Source organism: Rutilus rutilus, assembly GCF_951802725.1.
Source record: "Rutilus rutilus genome assembly, chromosome: 2".
In the NCBI taxonomy this organism is placed as follows: Eukaryota; Metazoa; Chordata; class Actinopteri; order Cypriniformes; family Leuciscidae; genus Rutilus; species Rutilus rutilus.
The window spans coordinates 2531455-2555743 of NC_140210.1; the positions used below are offsets into that span (position 1 = coordinate 2531455).

Below are 24289 nucleotides of genomic sequence, written 5' to 3' on the forward strand. Positions count from 1 at the left end.
ATATCCCGGCTCTTCCGAGCTTTATAATGGGAGTGAATGGAGATTTTGAATCCATAAAAAGCTCATCCATCCATCATAAAAGTAATCCATACAGCTCAAGGGGTTCATAAAGGCCTTCTGAAGGCCTAAATTATGGGATAAGTTTAGTTTTTGGGTGAATTAATCCTTTAATTCACCTGCTATTGGCTATAATCATCAACCGTTTCAGACATTTTCACTCCCTCTATAGCAAAAAAGTGAATCTTGTAAAAATGTAATTGCATAATTAAATCAAATTCTGGCTTGATAAGTAACATAAAACTATTGATGCTCATTTCCGCCCTGAAAAAAAAAAATTACAAATGTAATTGCAACTTTTTATTTTACAATATGAAAGAAAAAAGGCAGAATTTCAAGTAATAAACTCACAACTGAATTGAAAGGTTTTTTTTTTTCCTTCGTGATTTGTGAGATTCCAGCAACTCGCATTTGCGCGAGAAAAAGTCAGAATTGTGAGAATACAATTTGCGATGACCTTTTTTGTTTTTTATTCTGTGGCAGAAACAAGCTTCCATATAAAAACAATGTTCCACCTACACTTTTTTATTTTTTATTTATAAGTTTAAATGCGAGCTAAACTTTTGAAGCATAATGAAGGACATCGGCCTATAAGCTCTGTTGACTGGCAACACACACCAAACGGTTTACAAAACACAGACAAAGTCCATCCCAAATTCACAGTCACATTGATTCTTCCCACATATAGAATCAATTTGATTCCACAGACACGGTCATGAATTCCTTAACAACACTGGATTAAAGGTCATAAAATTGGTGGAGCATTATTATCAATCTTTGAAATACCAGCGTACACCAGCATGCATTTCCATGCAGGTCCTAGTTGGTTTGTGGTGGTTTAGTCCTGGTCTTGCATGTGGACCAGGATAGCCATGATGTACTGGTAACGCTGGTCAAAGCATGTTCTTTGCTGGTTAACCTGGTTAAGGAAGTCTAGTGTGATCATCGCCTGCATTCAGAACATGCTGGTGATCAGCCATGCTGGCCTGTTTAACAGGGAACATAGAAATCATTCATAAAATAAGATAGAGACTTTACGTTTGATCTATTACTCCTATGTGTATATTAAGTGCTGGCTTGATCATTTTTTATATTTTTTATCCTACAGCAAGAAGTGAAGAACGTAAACAAATGTTTCAGCTTCAAAGGAGCCATAAAAAAATGGACTGATATTTATCAGATTGAACTGTTTGTTCAGTTCCAGCTCATTCCATCTCTAGCGGGCCTGAAGGCCACAGTAAAGAAAATGAAAGTTATCATCATAATATCTTCTTTATTTCATAGAAACCAAGCTGTGCTCTTTGGTCTGATTGTGGAACTGATCTGGCAGCTTTCCTGTCCAACTGTCGAGGCACGAACGCTGCTTTACTAGGAAGTACTGCAGGTGAACATGTCTAGACTTTTGCACAAAAGCAATGGAAAGTGTCATTCAAATTAGCCTGAGAAATTTTAGTGATAATTCTGCTAATATTAAAGAGCTTATATATATATATATATACACACACACAATACATTACCTGATCACTTTGGAACATCAGAAGAATAAAATAATCAAGCAAACTGAATGATGAAACCACCAGAATCGATATATATATATATATATATATATCAAATTGTAACATTAATAGTAGTTCATATAAATATATAAATGTAATAATTAATACATTGTTCTTGGAAAGTTAATAGTTCTACAGTTCTACCAATATAATATATATATATATATACCAGTCCTTCTCATGGGTGTCACCAAAATGACATGCCTGTAAGGATGAAGGTTAAATAAATGAAAGGTTAAAATAAAAGGTTAAGGATGACAGGTGCTAAACCCCTCCCAAAATTTCCCAGATCTCCTCCCCAAAACACAGGTGAGTTGGCACAATATAAATTTTGTAAACTTTGCTTGGTCACACCGGCACTTGTGTCTCCAGAGAGGCTTCTGGAATACAAAGCACCAGATTTTGGGTTGAATTAATTAGGAAAATGGGGCTTGGTGTGAGTGGACTATGGTTATCTTGATTATATCTTCTGAAACAACCAGCATATGTTACGTTTGGGATGCTGGTGAGCTGGTTGGTCCCAAACGGGAAGCTTAATTAGCTTCCCTGGTCAACAAGCTTCACCAGAAAGATCATGCTGGTTGATCAGCGTTACAGACCAGCGCCAAACCAGCATAAGCCAGCATGGAAATTCATGCTGGTGTATGCTGGTCCTTTCAGCATCGATTCTGGTGGTTTCATCAATCAGTTTGCTTGATCTTTTTCTTCTGCTGAAGTTTACCTTTGGCTCTGCTCTGATCAGGTAATGTGTTTTTATGTTTTATAGACGGGGAACGATGACTACAAATTGACAGCAACATCTGAGGATGAAATCAAAAAGCCCAAAAAGGTGAAAAGAAAGAAGAGGGATGTGGACGAACTGAAGAAAGAAGTGGAACTGGTGAGAAATGCATATATAACAAATTAATAAGTTATCTATGACATGGAGGCAATATAACCTAATGTTAGGATGATCTGAAAACTATAACCACCCAGAATACTTTCTCAGCTATACTCACAAAACTACATTATTTCATTCTTTTCTGCATGAAATATTATGCTGGCCAAATATATATATTTTTTTCGATTTTATGTGGAGAATTGAGATGCAAGATTATTTTCTCTTCTGCAGGATGACCACAAGCTGACATTGGATGAACTTTCACGCAAATACGGCACTGACTTGAATAAAGTGAGCAGAGGTTTAGTGAGACTTTGATTGAAATTTGATGTATTACTGCATTTTGTGTTACTCTTTATGCATTGAAACCTGTGTATGTGTTTTCAAATTTTGGTGATTTAATTTCAAGTAGCCTACAGTTCTAAGTTGAAACTGTGTTATTTATTTTTTTGTCATTTCTGTATATGTTTAACTACTCAATGTTCATACCCTATGGTAGGGATTGTCGTCTTCTCGTGCAAGGGAGATCTTAGAGCGTGATGGGCCGAACGCCCTGACCCCACCACCTATGACTCCAGAATGGGTCAAGTTCTGCACACAGCTCTTCGGTGGTTTCCAAACACTGCTGTGGCTTGGTGCAGTTCTTTGTTTCACGGCATATGGAATCCAGGCTGCCTCTACTGAAGAACCAGCAAATGACAATGTATGAGAGCTAAAAAAAAAAAGAAGAAGAATAAAAAAATACATTATATAGTTTCATTCAAATACATTTATATGTATGCATTTAGTAGAAGCTTGTATCCAAAGCGATTTACATTGCTTCAAGGTACACATTTTTTTATTGGTCCATGCATTCTATGGGATTCAAACCAATGACCTTGGCGTTGCTAGTGGCATGCTCTAGTGTTTCACCTACAGAAATGTAAAAAAAAAATTCTATACAAGTAGTTCAATGTCAATTCAATGTAGATTATCATACACTTTGTGCCTTTCTAAAAACCTAACTGTGGTTTTGCAGCTGTACCTGGGACTTGTACTTGCTTTTGTCGTCATAGTCAACGGATGCTTCTCATACTATCAAGAATCCAAGAGCTCAAAGATCATGGAATCTTTTAGGAACCTTGTTCCTCAGGTACAGAAATTGTGTCTTACAAAACATTGCATGTTCAAATGTAGCTTTCCCATGGCACAAAAGTAGTCATTGTTCTGTTCTGGTAATGTAGCAAGCTCTAGTTATGCGTGATGGAGAGAAAAAGATCATCAGTGCCGAGGAGGTCGTTGTAGGTGAACTTGTGGAAGTCAAAGGTGGAGACCGAATCCCAGCTGATCTTCGCATCATCTCTTCACAAGGATGCAAGGTAAGACCTGAATGTCAAATGTGATATATCCTAATAGTACCTTTTTATGAAACTTCCCTTCTACTGTTCCAGGTGGACAACTCTTCCCTCACTGGCGAATCTGAGCCCCAGAGTCGTACTCCTGACTTCTCCCATGAAAACCCTCTGGAGACAAGAAACATTGCGTTTTTCTCTACCAACTGTGTTGAAGGTACATGAAAAGTTTCTGTAGAATGTTGAATACAATTGCATTTTATAGTATCTGTGGACAAACTAAACAACTAAATTGCTTGAACATTAGGTATTGCCAGAGGGATTGTCATCAACACCGGTGATCACACTGTCATGGGTCGTATAGCATCACTTGCCTCCAGCCTGGATGGTGGAAAAACGCCAATTGCAAAAGAGATCGAGCACTTCATCCACATTATCTCTGGTGTAGCTGTGTTCCTGGGCATGACCTTCCTAATCCTCTCCCTGATCCTTGGATATGGTTGGTTGGAAGCAGTTGTTTTTCTGATTGGAATTATTGTCGCTAATGTACCTGAAGGTCTTCCTGCCACTGTAACTGTAAGTCAGGGTGCTTCTTTCCTTATGCTTCTTGTTATTTAGTCAACTGTATCTACAGTACTTTTCAAGTCATTAAATCCAGGTTGTATTTTAGTATGTCTGTGCCAAAAATTATTACTTGACTTTATGTATGTTTGCATTTACACATGTAGGTGTGTCTAACTCTGACCGCCAAACGAATGGCAAAGAAGAACTGCCTGGTGAAGAATCTGGAAGCCGTGGAGACTCTTGGCTCGACCTCCACCATCTGCTCTGACAAGACTGGAACTTTGACCCAGAACCGAATGACCGTCGCTCACATGTGGTTTGACAACCAGATTCATGAAGCAGACACCACAGAGAACCAGAGTGGAACCTCGTTTGACAAGAGCTCTGCTACTTGGTCTGCCCTCTCACGTGTTGCTGGCTTGTGCAACCGTGCCGTCTTCCGTGCTGAACAGAGCCATCTCCCAATCCTTAACGTGAGCTTTTGCTAGCTATCTTTATATCTATATGAGCAACATGAATAAATGCAAGGCTGGCAACTTATACAACTCCAATAGCCAATATAACTGTTATTGTGAGTGAAAACTTTAATTAAATCTTTTGTAGCGAGAAACAGCTGGTGATGCCTCAGAGTCTGCCTTGTTGAAGTGTATTGAGCTGTGCTGTGGTTCAGTCACAGAAATGAGAGAGAAGTACACAAAGTTAGCTGAAGTCCCTTTCAACTCCACCAACAAATATCAGGTATTTTTGATGATGTATTCTTTAGAGATGATGATGCAGATTTGACTGGTCGTCCTAACAGTACCTCAATATGCCTTTTCTAGCTCTCAGTCCACAAGAATCCCAATTCCTCAGAGTCTAAACACCTGCTAGTGATGAAGGGAGCGCCTGAGAGAATCTTGGATCGATGCTCCTCCATTTTGATTCAAGGAAAAGAGCAGCCTTTGGATGACGAAATGAAAGATTCATTCCAAAATGCTTATGTAGAACTCGGAGGTCTTGGAGAAAGAGTGCTGGGTAAAGCCTCCTTATGAAGTTCACCTGTAAAAAATTAAGTTATGACTGCAGAAGAATATGAACACACAGAATTGTGAATTACAGCATGTATGATTAATTCTGTTCTCCTTCACAGGCTTCTGCCACTATAGCCTCCCTGATGACCAGTTTCCTGAAGGTTTTGCATTTGATTCTGAAGACGTGAACTTCCCCACTGAGAACCTGTGTTTTGTTGGCCTCATGTCCATGATTGATCCTCCTCGTGCTGCTGTACCAGATGCTGTGTCCAAATGTCGGAGTGCTGGAATCAAGGTGTTGTCCTTATTTGAGATCTACTACTTAAATATACTGTGCCTGTATTAAATTATTCAAATTATAATTATTTGTGACCATTCAATTACAGCTAAGGTTATCAAAGTAATTTAAATGAATGATTTTTCCAAAACAGGTTATTATGGTTACTGGTGACCATCCAATTACAGCTAAAGCTATTGCAAAGGGTGTTGGTATCATCTCAGAAGGCAACGAGACTGTGGAAGACATTGCTGCTCGTTTGAATATCCCTATTGGAGAGGTTAATCCAAGGTAATCCAAACATCCCAGCCACCTAAAACAAAGCAATGTTTTCAGGTTAAAAATATAAATGGTGAACATCACTGGAATTGCTCGAGATGTCTGCTAATACAAAGTGTGCCTCTAGAGATGCTAAGGCCTGTGTGGTTCATGGTGGAGAACTGAAGAGTATGAGTGAAGACGAGTTGGATGATATCCTGAAATATCATACAGAAATTGTGTTCGCCAGAACTTCTCCTCAACAAAAGCTGATCATTGTAGAAGGTTGTCAGCGACAGGTACCGTCAGAGAGTTATCTATCCAATCCTAGTTGATACTAGATGATTTTACCAGGCAGGGACCATTAAATGCATATTTTCTCTCATCAGGGTGCCATTGTAGCCGTAACCGGAGATGGTGTCAATGATTCTCCTGCTCTGAAGAAGGCTGACATTGGTATAGCTATGGGTATTGCTGGATCTGATGTTTCCAAACAGGCTGCTGACATGATCCTTCTGGACGACAACTTTGCCTCAATTGTCACTGGAGTAGAAGAAGGTATGACGTGTTATTGGGAACTTAATTGATTAAAGATTTATGAAGGTTACTTTGAGACTTATTTTTCAAACATGTCTTCCACTTCAGGCCGTCTGATCTTTGACAACTTGAAGAAGTCCATTGCCTACACCCTTACTAGTAAGATCCCGGAGATGTCACCCTTCCTCTTGTTTGTCCTTGTGGGTATTCCTCTTCCTCTGGGCACCGTCACCATTCTCTGCATTGACCTTGGCACTGACCTGGTAAGAAAAAGTACAATTAATGTAGAGAACTTTAAATTATGCAGTCTATTTTTAATTTGTTTTAATTGTCATCACAGATTCCTGCTATCTCATTGGCATATGAAAATGCAGAAAATGACATCATGAAGAGACAACCCAGAAACGCTAAAACAGATAGGCTAGTGAACGTGCGGCTAATCAGTATGGCATATGGTCAAATCGGTAAGAGCATTCTTACCAAAACTGAGAGGTCTGGATGTTTTGAACATGACATTGATTAAAAATCTGTATTATGGGCAATTCATTCATTTCATTGTCGTTGGTTTCCTTTTTAGGTATGATCCAAGCAGCTGCAGGGTTCTTTACCTACATTGTGGTTATGGGTGAGAATGGATTCTGGCCCAGTTATCTGCCAGGACTTCGAGTTGGCTGGGAAGACAGATCTATCACTGACCTGGAAGATAGCTATGGTCAACAATGGGTCAGCATCAAAGTTCTAGCAAAAAAGCTTCTATATCATTTTATGCATTTGAAAAATCAATCATATAATTTATAGTATAGTATAAACATACCTTTGTTCTTGTGTGTTTTGTTGTCTGATGCAGACCTACGAGGCCAGAAAGATTATAGAGTCCACATGCCACACGGCATTCTTCATTAGTATTGTGGTTGTGCAGTGGGGTGACTTGATTATTGTAAAGACCAGAAGAAATTCCATTGTACAGCAAGGAATGAAGTATGTAAACAAAAGGGATGCAAACGAGCTTCAAAGAAGCCATAAAATATTGGTGGATTGTTTGTTCAGTTCCAGCTCAGGGCCGGTCACCTCTAAAGCCTTATCATAATTGGATATTTTTTCTTTCCTAGAAACAAAGTCCTCATCTTTGCTTTCTTTGAGGAAGCTGCTATGGCAGCTTTCTTGTCCTACTGCCCAGGCATGGACGTTGCTGTCAGAATGTATCCTTTAAGGTAAGCGGACATATCTATGTAATGGAGATCTTAAGGTTGAGATCTTTTCATACTGTATGCACTGACTTTGAAAAGAATATAAATGGCATGTCAGAAATTTTAAAATAACAGTAAAATGGACAAAAAATAAAACTTGTGTTCTTTTATTTAGACCATTGTGGTGGTTCACTGCTTTCCCATACTCACTTATCATCTTCATCTATGACGAAGTCAGAAAATATATCCTACGACAGAATCCAGGAGGTAATATCAGAATTTTCCTACAGATGTTGGCAGACTTCATTAACCTCAACAGAGTTTGTTGTATTTTATTACATTGAGAGATTAAGAATGAACTGACTCTAATATCTGTGCTATTGTGTTTCAGGCTGGGTGGAACAAGAAACATACTACTAAAACAAGACGTTCTATTGCAAACTCATGTTAGGAGACATTATTTGAAATGCTACAGAATGATACAGAATCTGGTCAATTTCAGCAAATAAATGTTAAATAATATGGAGCTGAATTTGTGTGTGCGTTTTATTAAACTGAAAATAGAGAGATAAAAATAGTGAACATGTACAAAAGGTTATAGTGCAAAAAAAGAAAAGAAAAAGAAAAGACTAATTTTGCAGCAAATCAAATATCAAATATATATATATATATATATATATATATACAAATGATGAGATGCAGGAGTAGATAGATAGAGATAGATCCTTAGATATTGAGGTGCACCATAATGGTGTAGTTACATAATCTACCAGCAGGGGTCTGTTGCTATACAAGGTCTATCTAAATCATACCAAACCTAACCAAAAGTTAACATTTAAATTAATATGATACAAATAAAAAAAAAGTGTATGTCTATAACTGTCTTTTTAATGCAGAAACGTTTCACATGTTGATTCTCATGCACAGCTGTGAGAAAACAAGACTCATTAACAACAACAGCAAAGTTGAATGTGACTAATTGCTGCATTTATCAGACACTTTTATGCTGTGTACCTTACTGTATTCAGTTTACACGTACCGGAGAGTTTATATCTATCTGTACTTGCATTCTCTGGGAACTGAACCCATGACCTCTAATACTGAGAAGTCAGGTACTTCTTGGTATCATGCGGCATTGTGAGAGATGTTTATACATATCAGTGAAACCAGCAGAACATGCTGAACATCAGTCAAACATTACATTATAAAAACATTAGTTCCACAAAAGTGTGCCATGATGTCATCCTCAGCTGTGTTATACTACTAAACTTTTGGAGGAAGTAATGTTGGCATGGGGGCTGTGAGGCTCTGTTGACTGACAAAACAGAACATCGTTTACAAAACAAGAAGGACCAATAAAAATTAGTGCGTAATTGTACCCATTTATCAGATTTATTACAATTTAGTCATTCATCACTTACCTTTAAAAATGGACAAACGGCCAAAAGTCATAAAAATAAGAGAGCATCTAATTTTTAACGTAAAAGTCTTTCATAAATACAGACAAAAGAAATACTCAAAACATATAGGCTAACTGCATACAAAATAAGTGCATGAATTTACATTGGACGGATATTACTTTCAATATGAGCAAATTGATATAACAAAACATAACTGAGACGTGATGATTAAAGATTAAATGAACGTTAAAGATAGATGACACCTGCCAAACTCCTCCCAAAATTTCCCCAAATCCTGCCCTTAAAGTAGGTTAAGCTGACAGGGCAGAAATTTGAGAGCCTATTTTGGACACGCAAGGATTTGTGTCTCACAGTGGCAGACAGGTTTCCTATACAAAGCACCACATTTGAATTGAAATAAGGAAAAAAGGGCTTGGTGTAGGTGGACTCCCTGGAGTTTTTCTTCTTTTCTTACCGTTTGATGTTTCATTTGTTGTGTAGATTTTTTGCTATTGCCTCTACTTTTTTAAGGGGTCAGGTAAGGTTACAGTTTTATGTTTTAAACCAAGTTTTATGTATAGGTAAAGTTTCACTTTTGTCAAAGGAGGCATATACATATATGCTTTCATAGGAATCACTGGATCATGTGCTCTGTATCATGTTATCCAAAGCAGACATGACAGTGATGAACTTTCAGAAAGTTGATTCTGTAAGTATTGTGCCTGCAATAAGTGTTTTGTTGGTTTCTTTGGATTAAAGTTTCTGCTATTAAAGTGTAGGTGTGTATAACAATGTATAAAAGGTTAGGCTATTTACTACTGTGTTAAATTACTACATTTTATTTAAATCTGCTGAGTATGATTTCTGCACCACTAGTGACAACCAAAAGAATTGCAAAAAATAGTGGCAAACAGAATTGCATTGTTCAGCAAAATTCTGCATCAAAACACATGCCACTGGTTAAGCCAATGTCGCAGAGAGAAAAAAATACCCAGATCAAAGTTCCCTAATTATGTTTGGTGCCACTAGTAGAGCACGGCAGGTTCAATACATTTATTAAATATTATAAATCAATTTATTATACCATAAATGTATAAAAATGAGGTGAATACTCACTGCTCTTACTTGCTTGTGGTTCAGGCTGTGTCTCTTCTTGACTGAACTGCTGATGAGATGCGGCTAATCCATGATTAAAAGGGAGATCTTTTCTTTCCCTTGATTAACAGGGCATTAGATGAATATGGGATAAACCGATGGTTGAAGAAGCATTCTGTATCTCCACAAATGGCAAGAGGATGATGGGGACACCACACCCTGTAAACATCATCCTGTACTCCGGAAGGATAATAGTTGTTCTATCTGTAAAACAAGACAAAGATAAATAAATCTTTTTTTTTTACAAACAAAAAATTAGGTGTTTGTCGACTCAAATAACTGAAGTGTTACTGTAGGCTAGTATCATGTAAAAGCAATAGTTTTTTTGGTTAGCCTACCTATGGCATTGTTGAAACGCTTTATTCACAGTCTGCCATTATTAATGTATTCCAATGAGAAACCGCCTCGTTATAGAAGCTCTTCATATTATGTGAGTGTACATTATTAAAGCACTTTTTGTTTAGTGGTTTTGTTCCCCGCCATTGATGAAAAATAAATTTCCATCATTGATGAGACAACACTTCCCCACCATTGATGGGTATTTCCAGCTTTCAGTGTTTTCACTGTTATACAGTAGGGGGCGTTTTGAGGCTCTTCTGAAAGAGTGCAGAATCTCCAGATCAAAACACAGGTGAACAAGAAGCAGATGCATATGTAAAATAACGTGTTCCTCCACATTAAACAGCATATAAATCAAAACTGCCTAATGTTACTGAATGAAATGTCTATCCAGGACGAGCTACAGGACTGTGAGGCTTTGGGAGTGTTGATGGACTCAATCTACTTCATCTGTGTTTTGATCATCATTCTGAATTTGATCCGGACATAGTCTTTGACAAAAAAATGTTTTGCTCAACAAGCGTTGATAAAAAATAATGTCAAGATAGAATAAAACGTTTTTGTTGTTGTTGTTGTTTAAAAACAGAGGCTCTGTTCTTTCTTTTAATATATATTATGTTCAGATATTCATACAAGAAAATGTTATGAGGGCCATGAAAATTTTCTTGAAAATGATTAAAAATGCTGGTGGTGGCTGGGAACTTGCTTTAAAAACATTTACATTTATGCATTTGGCAGACGCTTTCATCCAAAGCTACTTGCATTGCATTTCAAGGTACACATTTACATTCTTATCACTGGTGCCAAAATGCTGGCGGTGAAAGAGTTAATGGAGGTAAGTGTATTTGACTTCAGTTATTGACAGATATTAAAAAACCCAGAACATTAGCATCTTTAAATTAACCATTAACTGGCATATAGGCTTAATATAAGTTTCATATAAAGAATGTATGACACTAACAGTTAAACACAAAGCATTTGCAAATGGTGTTTTATGTAGTGTCCAAAATATCTTAGACTTCATTAAAACTGGACACATGCTAATTTAAATAATTTCATAACTTTGCTGCTAACTAACATAAGTTAATTCTCAAACAAGCTAATTTATCCGAATCTCATGTTACCTGAATGTCACATATAACATCACATGGTGCCTAACAAGTTTTAAAGCTTTCACACCAAATATTCATTAGCAAATAACGAATTATACATTTAAACATGCTAATCACTTATTAGCTAATTTCTTACCTCAGAACTGCACAATTGCTTTCCTTTTTAAACAGTCAATCAATAGATTCCGTTCCACAACTAACCTCCAGGTTTGTCAAACTCTTTAAAACCTACTCTGACATATATGATTTAACACAGCATATTTATAAAGAAGCGACTATTTGAAGCAATAGCGAAACTGATCGGCAGTGAGACCTTCCCTCAGACTGACCGTTAACATTTAAACTGAGTGAGCGCGCGAATGAGTTTTTGCAGCAGTTAAAATATATATATATAATAATTCGCCAACATGTTAATTTAAGAGAGCGGGTGCAAACCTCCTGATTCTTCATTTTTTCACAAAATATATTTTTCCTTCCCCTTCCCCATCACTCAATGAATGTCAACACTGTTAAATAAAGTAGCCTATACTGCCATATCAAATATTTATTGTAATTATAAATTATATTATTATTATTATTACAAAATGTGTGATATTCAAACATTATTATGAAAATATAAAAATAATGTTTTGAATACCACACATTTAGTTAAATTGAGTTGTTTTTTCATGTCACTCAGAATATCATAATGACGCTCCTAATTTGCATAAATTAATAATAAATTATGTGTTGCTGTCTGGGCCCCCACCTTTTTTCTTTAAGTAAATTTGTTTATTTTTGTAATGACCTAATAAATATAGGCCTATAGTTCAGGATAAATATAAAGGATGAATGTATGGGTTAAATTATAAATTGTATCTCCTCTCCTCTCCTCATGCAAAATAAGAACACAATGCCAAAACAAACAAGTATTTTTAATTAGTGGCACTAAAAGGTTTCACACTAATTGTCAGCACCCATTCAGCTCTCTCAGAATCAAAATGTACTTTACTTTCTTAATTCACATTTCTGGTCTTATTGTTAAAGATCATCAGTGCATGAGTTCTCGTAAAGTAATATATAAGTAGTCTATGTATTCATCAAAGCAGAAAGATGGCCTAGATAAAAATGGTGATGCATCTTTTCTACTACATTTGTGGTTGTGATCTTAAAATGAAAAATGGGGACTTCCCAACCACAGCATACACTCTAAAAAATGCTGGGTTGTTTCAACCCTTGTTTGGGGGAAAATAAGAACAAACCCAATGTAACTTAAATATTTAAAACAACGGTTGGGTTTAACCATATTTGACCCAAACATGGGTTGAAACAACCCAGCATTTTTAGAGTGATGGGAGGAATGATAGACAAGCTTCCTCTTTTTATGGCTTACTTTTTTATTCAAAACCGTAATCCAAACAAAAGTTGTTTATTAATTCAACTTGTTCGATAAAGTCGACTCTTTTGTAACATTTGGTTATGCATTTTGCCTCTGCACTGTTTTTGGCCTCGTCATATTTCCTTTCTATTTTGGTGTGTGGAAATTCGTTTGTTTCCTGAGCACACGACTCACACGTCACATGAACTTCTCTCTTTGCTGCTTTAAATATTTAAATAATGCCACTGAAGTTTCAGAATGTGTATCATCAACCCGTTGTAGGGTCTCTTAGATGAGTTCAATCTGATCCTTTTCGCGGGTGCAGCAAATATGCTTAATGTTCAAGGTCCTTTCAGCTGGAGTCACTCAAGTTTTCCTACTGATTCAGTTGAATGAGTCTCTTATCAGATGCAGTTAGAAATGATTAAGTAAGTAGTAAATGTAAAAAGGTATTTCTGGTAATATATTTGAGATGATATATCAGATAGCGTGCCCCAAACCAACGGATCAGACATGTCAGTTAGGTGTCTCTTCCTGTCTTATAGTGGGTGGTTCTTCGCCAGCATAAGCTGCACTATGAAACATCCCTTGTGTGGTTTAGTCAACAAATACTTGAGTAAATTGGCCCTCTGTTCATGAGGCACCTGCTTTGCTATCAGGCAGCAAGTTTGTTGGATATTATGTCCTATGTTAAACTTTTCCCAGTAACCTGATATGCAGGTAGTGTTGGATATCAGATGTTAAATATATCCCGAGTTCGTTGGAGTTGCAGAAACTCAATGGCGTGTCTGATTAAAACACATGACAAGTACCAGTCCTTTGCTCTCTTTTATTTTAAGTTCAGGATGATTAAGTCTTGGGTAATTCACATGACTTGAAGTTCATGGATTCACATGGAGCAGATTCACATGATGTAAATGGACAGGAGTTAACGGATGGACAGGATGAACAGGATGGTCTTAAGTCAAATAATACAATAAAGGAAATCAAACTCATATAATTCATCAATAAACATAACATATATATATTCAATCCAAACAATTCAAATAAACAAATTCAAACAATACAATTGTCAAAACAAACTTAACGCATCCTAAGGAAAGGACTCATAGGACATGGTTGGGTGTCCATTCAAACACCCACACCTCACCAATCTACTTATAGACCTTAACCAGGGGGTGTATGGGTAATGTAGTGTACTAGATTTAGTTGTGTGGTTTTGTAGTACAAATATATATACTATATATATAGGAAACAATAACAATTCACAATTCCAAATTCACAACAGGTAGACTGTCAGTCTAAAGAGGACTCTTTCTGACTAAAAACAGTGTGTTTGCAGCAGATTAAAGGCATTTTGTGATGAATGTTGATGCATCACTGAAGCAAAAGAGCAAAAAAAATTCACTTTGTATATGAAGTGCATGAACCATTAATAGATGCATTAATCAGTCATTTGACACTTCCTCGACCTTTACAACTACTTTCAACCAACATGACCCTGCTAAGGTTCTTATCATTTATTCACTCCCAGCATTTGAAAAAAGACTCCTCCAATGTCAGTAAATCTGCCCTTTCCAAAAAAGTTGCCTTTGCCTTGAGGAAAGGTTTAAAAAGCTTTTAAGTTCGAGCTTTCCTCAATGTTGAGGTTAAATGATGGATCACTGATCTTAGGGAAATTGCCATATTTAGCGACTACACTCCTTAAAATAAGTGGGTTTTCCCAGCGATGCCATAGATGACCCATTTTTAGTTCCCCCAATAACCTTTCAGTGATCAGGTTTGAGAGTTGGTGTGTGGCCTTTGTTTTTTTAAGAGTGCACATACCGTACATATATCTCAGCAGAAAGCATGCTTTGACTCATGCTTTGGATGTTTGGTGTCTTGCAGTCTGAAATACATGGTGTGAAGAGTTGAATAACCAGTTTTAAGAAAAGCTGTTTGTCATTCTAAAGGAAAGACATGTGCATTGTTCAAACAGATGGATTGTTCATTGATCTTGAGAGACATTTGCAATGAAACACAAAGCAATACATCATGCCAATTGTGATAAATTTGGTGCAAAATTTAGGGGGCTTGACAGAAAGATGGTATTACTATAGCAATGTGTTGGTACAAAAAAACACACAATCACCACTAAATCATGATACATTGATCTGGGGCTGCTACTCTTGCCATTGTTACTTTTGTCCTTTGTGTTATCATTGTTAAGATCTCTGTTTGTGGTTTAAATCTTGTATATAGTTAATAGCACCTAGTGTAAATAGTGTGTCTGCAGGGGGTTGGAGCATTTTCTTTGAGGTTATCTTTTTCTCCTGGGTTTGGTTAATCTAGGAGGGAGGTATAACAGTTTTAAACTTAAGTTATTATTTTGGCTTGAGCAAGCCAAGACCTGAAGCTTATTTTCTCCCACTTATAGTAAAATAATGGGGGGGGGATATTTGAGATAATGGTTGGAAAGGTTTATTTATGTTACAGCCTGTCCCATCCAGGTCATAATACTCTGATAGAAATGCAAAATGGTGGTTCCGGTACCCTCAGATGTGTGATGCTGCTGGTGAAATATGTGTGGACGTTTAAGGCAGTTTGAAGGACATGGGGGCCATGAGGCTCTTTTGCATTGAGGACATTTCAGTATATTTTTGACCTATATCCATTTGAAAAGTTATTCCTCCAAACCTACCTAACCAAACCCATGAGAAAAAAAAAAAAAAAAATGAAAGAAAATACTCTGAAGTAATACAAGATGTAGCCTACAGGTGTGAACAGACTTTGTTATTAGCCTCAACAAAGAGTGTTTTCATTCTAAAGCAAATATGTCTGTTTCCCTGGAAGAAAGTTGCATTGTAAATGACAGTGATTACTGTCTGATTACTTAACAATATTTACTAACATATATCTTCTAAACTATACAAAATCTGGTCATTTTCAGCAATTAAATGGAGCTGAATTTGAAGTTCTTGCAAACAGTAAATAGAGGTTTGTGAAAACAGTAACCCAAAGCATTTTAAAACCAAAAGTATAGTTACAATTGTAATGTGCAGAAAAGCAAGATATAAGATAAGATAATAAAAAAAATATAAGATTGTAATATTTCATATTCTAAAAGCATGTTGGCTTTCAGCAATGTGATGAATAGGTCTACTGTACTACCAATAAATAAAACATTGTGTTCAAACATTCACTAAATATGATCATTTAGTTCAATAAATCCTTGAATAAATACCACAATATTAGGAATATAGAAATCCATATCATTGCTGATTTTAACAATTCTTTCCTTTTTTGTGTGTGTGAGACAAAGAGGCCACATGTAGGGTCTTTAGAAATGAATGCAAACTCAAGAGAGAAATTGTCCCAATCGTATTCAAATGCAAAGTGATGTTTGCAGCACCCTCAGATGTGTGATGTGGACTAAACTTTAAGGCACTGTGAAGGACATGGAGGCTGTGATAGTCTATTGACTGACAACATTTAGCAAACCTTTTTTAACATTAACATTGACAAGGTCTTACAGTCACAGCCTGAAATCTAACATGTAATGATAGATTCTGGCCATTTACAGAAGCAGTTTGATTCATCGGATATTGATGGCCACAGAACACAACTTACAAAGTCATTATTTACTTAGAATGAAAATGGGGGAAAAAAAATGGTCCAAATTGATAAATATAAGGTAGCGTGCAAATATAACCATAGAAATATGTCTTAAAAAGCTAAATACTGATATCTAAACAAATAAGGGTGTGTATTAAAGTGAAAAGCAAGTTATTTATCACAAGTTATTATTAACAAGCCATAGATCTATTGATAAGATAATAGTTAATAGACCAGTCCTTCACCCGGGTGTCATAGAAATGACCTACCTGTATAAATGAAGGTTAAGTAATGTTAAAACTAAATGACACCTGACAAACTCCTCCTTAATTTTCCCAGAACACCTCCCCATTAAACAGGTGAGATGGCAGGGTATAAATGTGTGAACCTGGTTTGGACACACAGGGACTTCTGTCTCCAACAGCCTCCAAGACAGGGGTACTAACCAGACATCATTGGATTTTAGGTGGACATCAAGAAGAAAAATGGGGCTTGGGGTAAGTGAACTAAAGCTATACACTGCTGGATGCATCGCTTAATTTGTTTAATTTTACTGTCCAATTCTGCATGTTTTCCATTTGTTCAAGTAGATTTTCAGGGGGGATCTGGTAAGATGTTGGTGTTTTATATATATATATATATATATAAATAAATGCATATTGTTTTGTGCTTGACAGACGGGGAATGATAAGTACAAATTGGCAGCAACTTCAGAAGATGGAGTCAAAAAGCCCAAAAAAGGGAAAAAGAGCAAAAAGGACATGGATGAACTTAAGAAAGAAGTGGAACTGGTATGACATTATTGTACATTTTATTTCATTAAACACAAAAATATTTTGAAGTCCCATATTACCCTTTCTTTAAAAACATTTGACCTAAAAAATAAATTAAAAAAAAGTATATTATAATCCTTTCAAAAACATTCATGGTTTTACCATCTAGTGTAGTCTGAAAGTGAGGTAACTTGAGATTTCAAACATCTTTACTCTTCTGCAGGACGACCACAAGTTGACATTCGACGAGCTTATTCGAAAATACGGCACTGATCTCTCAAAGGTGAGTAAATGTTTGGTGACACTTTTGGGGAAAAATATTAATAATGCTTTATTCTAGAATTATTCACATATTTCTATTTTGAGACATTTATGTGAAACAAATTATTACATTTTATGGAGAATTGCTTGCCTTTAGTTAAAAAGAGGAACTGTTAACTTGGCTAGTACTTTTTAGTAATTTCATTCATTTCATGATAGCAGTTACTTTCAAGGCTTTCAACTTTTTTTAAATATAAAAAGTAATGGATCTGTAGCCATCTGCATGTAACATTATTATTTGTGAGCATCTGTTTTCTGCATGCCTTTAATACTCAATTTTCATACCTTGTGGCAGGGTTTGTCCGTTTTCCGAGCAAAGGAAGTCTTAGCCCGTGATGGACCAAATGCCTTGACTCCACCCGTTACGACTCCAGAATGGGTCAAATTCTGCAGACAGCTCTTCGGTGGTTTCCAAACTCTGCTGTGGATTGGGTCCTTTCTTTGCTTCTTTGCATATTCGATCCAGGCTGCCTCTTCTGAAGAACCGGCAAATGACAATGTATGAGGAATCATTTTTTTTGTCTTCATTTCTACATTGGCATAAATAGTTCATGTGTCAATAAACGTAGTAGCATAATTTAGACCCCCTTTTTAGGAAAGTGTTTAATTCATTAAAGATCTGAGCAAGGTACTTAATATGAGGTCTCTCCAGGGGGGATTATCTTCCTAAAAAGTATGCTGTAAACTTTGGATAAAAGAATATGAGTAATGACTATTTACATTGTTTTTCTGCAGCTGTATCTGGGACTTGTGCTTGCTTTTGTTGTCACAGTCAATGGATGCTTCTCATACTATCAAGAGGCTAAGAGCTCTAGGATTATGGATTCCTTTAAGAACCTCATTCCTCAAGTATAAAAACATAAATTAATTTTACCTCAAAAATAGCTTTTACAATGTACAAAGCATAGTTATGTTAATTTATTGTCATGTAGCAAGCCCTGGTTGTACGTGATGGAGAGAAAAAGATAATCAATGCTGAGGAGGTAGTCGCTGGCGATCTTGTGGAGGTCAAAAGTGGAGACCGAATTCCAGCTGATATTCGTGTTGTCTCTGCACAAGGATGCAAGGTATGAACAATAATTTTATGGCAAAAATAATATGCTTACTGCAATAAATGAGTTTTCATGAAACACCCCTTCTTGCTTTCCTTTCCAGGTGGACAACTCTTCCCTCACTGGAGAATCTGAGCCCCAGAGTCGTACTCCTGACTTTTCTAGTGAAAACCCCTTAGAGACAAGAAACATTGCATTTTTTTCTACCAACTGTGTTGAAGGTACGGTGTGGACAAAATGATTGACTAAATTCTTTAAATGCAATAATGCTTAAACATGACAATATTCAATAGGGACTGCCAGAGGGATTGTCATCAACACTGGTGATCGTACCGTCATGGGTCGTATCGCCAGTCTTGCCTCCAGCCTGGAAGGTGGACAGACACCAATTGCTAAAGAGATTGAGCACTTCATCCACATTATCACTGGTGTTGCTGTGTTCCTGGGCGTGACCTTCTTAATCCTCTCCCTGATCCTTGGCTACAATTGGTTGGAAGGGGTAATTTTCCTGATTGGAATCATTGTCGCTAATGTGCCTGAAGGTCTCCCTGCCACTGTAACTGTAAGTTGGAGTGATATTATGTTCTCATATCATTTTACACACATTTCAAAATTCCAATGATTACCTGACGTGTGTTTACTCATATAGGTGTGTCTAACTCTGACTGCCAAACGAATGGCAAAGAAGAACTGCCTGGTGAAGAATCTGGAAGCCGTGGAGACTCTTGGCTCGACCACCACAATCTGCTCTGACAAGACTGGAACTTTGACCCAGAACCGAATGACCGTCGCTCACATGTGGTTTGACAACCAGATTCATATAGCAGACACCACAGAGAACCAGAGTGGAACCTCATTTGACAAAAGCTCTGCTACTTGGGCTGCCCTTGCACGTGTCGCTGGCTTGTGCAACCGTGCCGTTTTCCTTGCTGATCAGAGCCATCTCCCAGTCCTTAAGGTGTGCTATAATTCTATCTATATAGTTTCAGCAGTGAATATGCATTCTTAATTGTGTTAATTAGAGTGGCAGCTTTTTCTTAACAATAAAATATGTTTTGTAGCGAGAAACAGCTGGTGATGCTTCAGAGTCTGCTCTTTTGAAATCTATTGAGCTGTGCTGTGGTTCAGTCACTGAAATGAGAGAGAAGTACACAAAGATTGCTGAAGTCCCTTTCAACTCCACCAACAAATATCAGGTATTTTTTGTTGATGTATTCTTTAGAAATGATGATGCAGATTTGACTGGTCGCCCTAACACAGGGTTTCTCAAACTCGGTCCTGGAGGGCCACTGTCCCGCACAGTTTAGCTCCAACCCTGATCAAACACACCTGAGCAAGCTAATCAATGTCTTCAGGATCACTAGAAACTCACAGCTAGGTGTGTTTGATCAGGGTTGGAGCTAAACTATGCAGGACAGTGGCCCTCCAGGACCGAGTTTGAGAAACCCTGCCCTAACAGTACCTCAACATGCCTTTTCTAGCTCTCAGTCCACAAGAATCCCAATTCCTCAGAGTCTAAGCACCTGCTGGTGATGAAGGGAGCGCCTGAGAGAATCTTGGATCGATGCTCCTCCATTTTGATTCAAGGAAAAGAGCAGGCTTTGGATGACGAATTGAAAGATTCATTCCAAAATGCTTATTTAGAACTCGGAGGTCTTGGAGAAAGAGTGCTGGGTAAAGCCACCTTATGAAGTTGAAATGAAGTTATGACTGCAGAAGAATATGAACACACAGAATTGTGAATTACTACATGTATGAATAATTCTGTTCTCTTTCAAAGGCTTCTGCCACTTTAGCCTCCCTGATGACCAGTTTCCTGAAGGTTTTGCATTTGATTCTGAAGAAGTGAACTTCCCCACTGAGAACCTGTGTTTTGTTGGCCTCATGTCCATGATTGATCCTCCTCGTGCTGCTGTACCAGATGCTGTGTCCAAATGTCGGAGTGCTGGAATCAAGGTGTTGTCCTCCTTTGAGATACACTGTTTGAGTACACTATGAATATTACATTTGATGACAACGCTGACTCTTCTATTACAGGTTATCATGGTTACTGGTGACCATCCAATTACAGCTAAAGCTATTGCAAAAGGTGTCGGCATCATCTCTGAAGGCAATGAGACTGTGGATGATATTGCAGCTCGGCTAAAAATCCCTATCGGGGAGGTGAATCCAAGGTAAACTTGTTATTTCAGCCCCAAAGAAACAAATCTATTCCAAAATTCAGGAAACAAAAGTTTTGCATTTGCTCTAGATGTCTAATAATGCAAAGTGTACCTCTAGAGATGCTAAGGCCTGTGTTGTCCATGGTGGAGAACTGAAGAATATGAGTGAAGAACAGCTGGATGAGATCCTCCAACATCATACAGAAATTGTGTTCGCCAGAACTTCTCCTCAACAAAAGCTGATCATTGTGGAAGGTTTTCAGCGACAGGTACCGTCAGAGAGTCAATCCTAGTTGATGCTAGATGATTTTACCCAGCAGGGACCATTTTAATGCATGTTTTCTCTCATCAGGGTGCCATTGTAGCCGTAACCGGTGATGGAGTCAATGATTCTCCTGCTCTGAAGAAGGCTGACATTGGTGTGGCTATGGGTATTGCTGGATCTGATGTTTCCAAACAGGCTGCTGACATGATCCTTCTGGACGACAACTTTGCCTCAATTGTCACTGGAGTAGAAGAAGGTATGACATGTTATTGGGAACTAAATTGACTGAAGAATTATCAAGGTAACTTTGACACTTATTTCTCTAACATGTCTTCCCCTTCAGGCCGTCTGATCTTTGACAACTTGAAGAAGTCCATTGCCTACACCCTGACCAGTAAGATCCCTGAGATGTCACCCTTCCTCTTTTTTGTCCTCGTCGGTATTCCTCTACCTTTGGGCACCATCACCATTCTCTGCATTGACCTGGGCACTGACATGGTAGGGATAAGATTTCAATTTAGTTATCTTAATGAAAGGAACTGTGAAATATGCATGTATTCATTTTTACCTATTTATCCCTACAGGTTCCTGCTATCTCATTGGCCTACGAACCTGCTGAAAGCGACATCATGAAGAGAGAACCCAGAAACGCTGCAACAGATAGGCTGGTGAATGAGAGGTTAATCAGTATGAGCTATGGTCAAATTGGTAAGAGTATGTCTATTCTATACTGAGCGCCCTTGGTGTTCATTGCTGGTTGTTTCTTACGTGTCTTCATACTTAATTTATAGGTATGATGCAAGCAGTTGGTGGGTTCTTTACCTACTTCGTAATTCTTGCTGAGAATGGATTTTTGCCCTGGGATCTGGTAGGAATTCGAATTGGCTGGGAAGACAGATTTCTCAATGACCTGGAAGACAGTTATGGCCAACAATGGGTAGGTGTCATAGCTCTACCAAACCTGACACACTTGAAACCAACATTTCTATAGAAATATCAATCTTTCAAATAATGCTCTGTGTTTTTACCTGTCTGATTTAGACCTATGAGCGCAGAAAGATTGTGGAGTTCACATGCCACACAGCCTTCTTTACCAGTATTGTGATTGTGCAGTGGACTGATTTGCTCATCTGCAAGACCAGAAGGCTATCCATCCTACAGCAGGGAATGAAGTATGTACGCAATGGGGACGGCGTCAAACAAGCCATAAAATATTAGCCTGATATCTATCAGATTGAACTGTTTGTTCAGTTCAAGCTCATGGTTGCTTATTGTACCTCTAAAAGCCCAGTTTGGCCAAATTATATTTATCCTAACTAGATTTATTTTTCTTTCATAGGAACAAAGTCCTCATCTTTGGTCTATTTGAGGAAACTGCTCTGGCAGCGTTCCTGTCCTACTGCCCAGGCATGGATCTTGCTGTCAGGATGTATCCAATGAAGTAGGTGAAATCTGAAAATGAAAAGTTTGAATTTTTACATGACCTTGAAAAGGCCATATTGCCTTATTTTTTAATTGATAAACCCTGTTTTTGTTTTGTCATTTAGACCAATGTGGTGGTTCTGTGCCTTCCCATATTCACTGCTCATTTTCATCTATGATGAAATTAGAAAATACCTTCTTAGGAAGAACCCAGGAGGTAAATTCATTTTCATTATAATATACCTGTTTCCCAAGCAGAAAATTACAAAAAAATACTTCTGTTTGCAAATACAGTAGCTTGTTGTATTTTATTCCTTTTATCGATCAAGACTGAACTAATATTTGTGCTGTTTTGTTTCAGGCTGGGTGGAACAAGAAACATACTACTAAAAGAAGAACCCTTTCTATTGGGAACATGTGCAAAGAGATGTATCATTTTGAAAATATCAAAATGAATGTAAATTCAAGTTAATAAATGTGTCATTAAATGAGCTGATTTTGTCTCTAACATTGTTTTTATGAAACTTGACATTTCAAACAAGGATCCAAGTAACAAAAGTACATGTAGTTGCACTTAGCAGCTCATGCTATAATCCACACTCCTTGCATCATAAGAATATGTTTCAACAAACCCTTGAATGAACACCAAGACAAATGAAAGCAATATTTAAAATAAGCATTTTCTATGTTTAGCATTTAGCAGATGGCAAAAAGGAAGAGTGGTGACAACAATTACACGTTTATTTACAATGAAGTTTTTTGCAATATCGGTCAACATCTATTCATTCGCATCAAGTGCTTTTCAATTTCAACTCAAGGTTGAGTTCATGTGGGATTTCTGAATAGCTGGTTTGGATTTATGAGTAAATAAGGAATAATGTCTGTTGTTAATATTACTTGAAACCTTCACAATTTATTCTACAGCATCAAGTACACAGTCAGAACTCAGACATGAAATTTTAAGCAGCTGTTTTTCTTTATATGTAAGTTGCTAACAAGTTTTCTAAATAAGGGGCTGTACGGCGCAAGTGCACTTAGGGTATGTCCGAATCTACTTTCGCTACTTTAACGACGGGGAAAATGGTCGGCGCACCCGGTGCATGGTCTAAAAGGGTCGTCTATATTCTCTTAATGATTAATAGGTGTGTTTTGGGCGTAACGTGCAATAAACCAATCAGAGTCTCATCTCCCATTCATAACAAAAGAAATATTGCACCATTGACACTGGACCAGGGTTTTTGTTGGTCAATGGCACAGTCTATTGCCTCAAAATAGCAACGCGCCAACAATGCGCCAGAACACACCTTGTTTTCAGACCAGCACACCCATGGACGCACAAATGGGCGCAAATGCATTTGCTATTTAAACAAAGTGGCGCAGTACGTGAAAATTATTACTTAGACGGGCTGAAACTAGCAGAAAAAACACTTGCGTTGCGCTTGACACTGCATTGCGCTGGGTGTATGATAGGGCCTAAGGATTATTACAAAAAATTAAATGACGCACAGTGACTTCTAGTAACACTGGAAATAGACCGATTCGCTAATCACCATCTGGGACGTGAGGTAAATGTCAAGCTCACAACGCAAGCTCTCACATCCATATTTTATCAGCAAAAGTTACTAGATCATGCACTTGATAAGAGTAACACACTGAAACAGACCACAAAGGTCAAAA

At 37.5% G+C, this 24289-nt stretch overlaps 1 protein-coding gene across 1 annotated transcript; it reads left to right on the plus strand.

Moving 5' to 3' along the window:
- Window positions 1–1969: 1969 nt before the first annotated feature.
- LOC311286549 (uncharacterized protein) lies at window positions 1970–23118 on the plus strand. The gene is given in 43 exon segments (XM_084402754.1): window positions 1970–2049; window positions 2380–2493; window positions 2725–2784; window positions 2993–3196; window positions 3512–3625; window positions 3717–3851; window positions 3924–4041; window positions 4132–4400; window positions 4553–4861; window positions 4992–5126; window positions 5210–5402; window positions 5518–5693; window positions 5830–5966; window positions 6082–6232; window positions 6323–6491; window positions 6579–6733; window positions 6811–6934; window positions 7048–7193; window positions 7318–7448; window positions 7580–7681; window positions 7833–7924; window positions 17023–17114; window positions 17295–17408; window positions 17614–17673; window positions 18007–18210; window positions 18447–18560; window positions 18644–18778; window positions 18867–18984; window positions 19057–19325; window positions 19413–19721; window positions 19825–19959; window positions 20245–20437; window positions 20544–20719; window positions 20801–20937; window positions 21044–21194; window positions 21278–21446; window positions 21534–21737; window positions 21740–21898; window positions 21982–22127; window positions 22232–22362; window positions 22530–22631; window positions 22738–22829; window positions 22974–23118. Coding segments are annotated over 43 exon segments (6285 nt in total). The 5' UTR covers window positions 1970–2037; the 3' UTR covers window positions 23003–23118.
- The last annotated feature ends 1171 nt before the right edge of the window (window positions 23119–24289 follow it).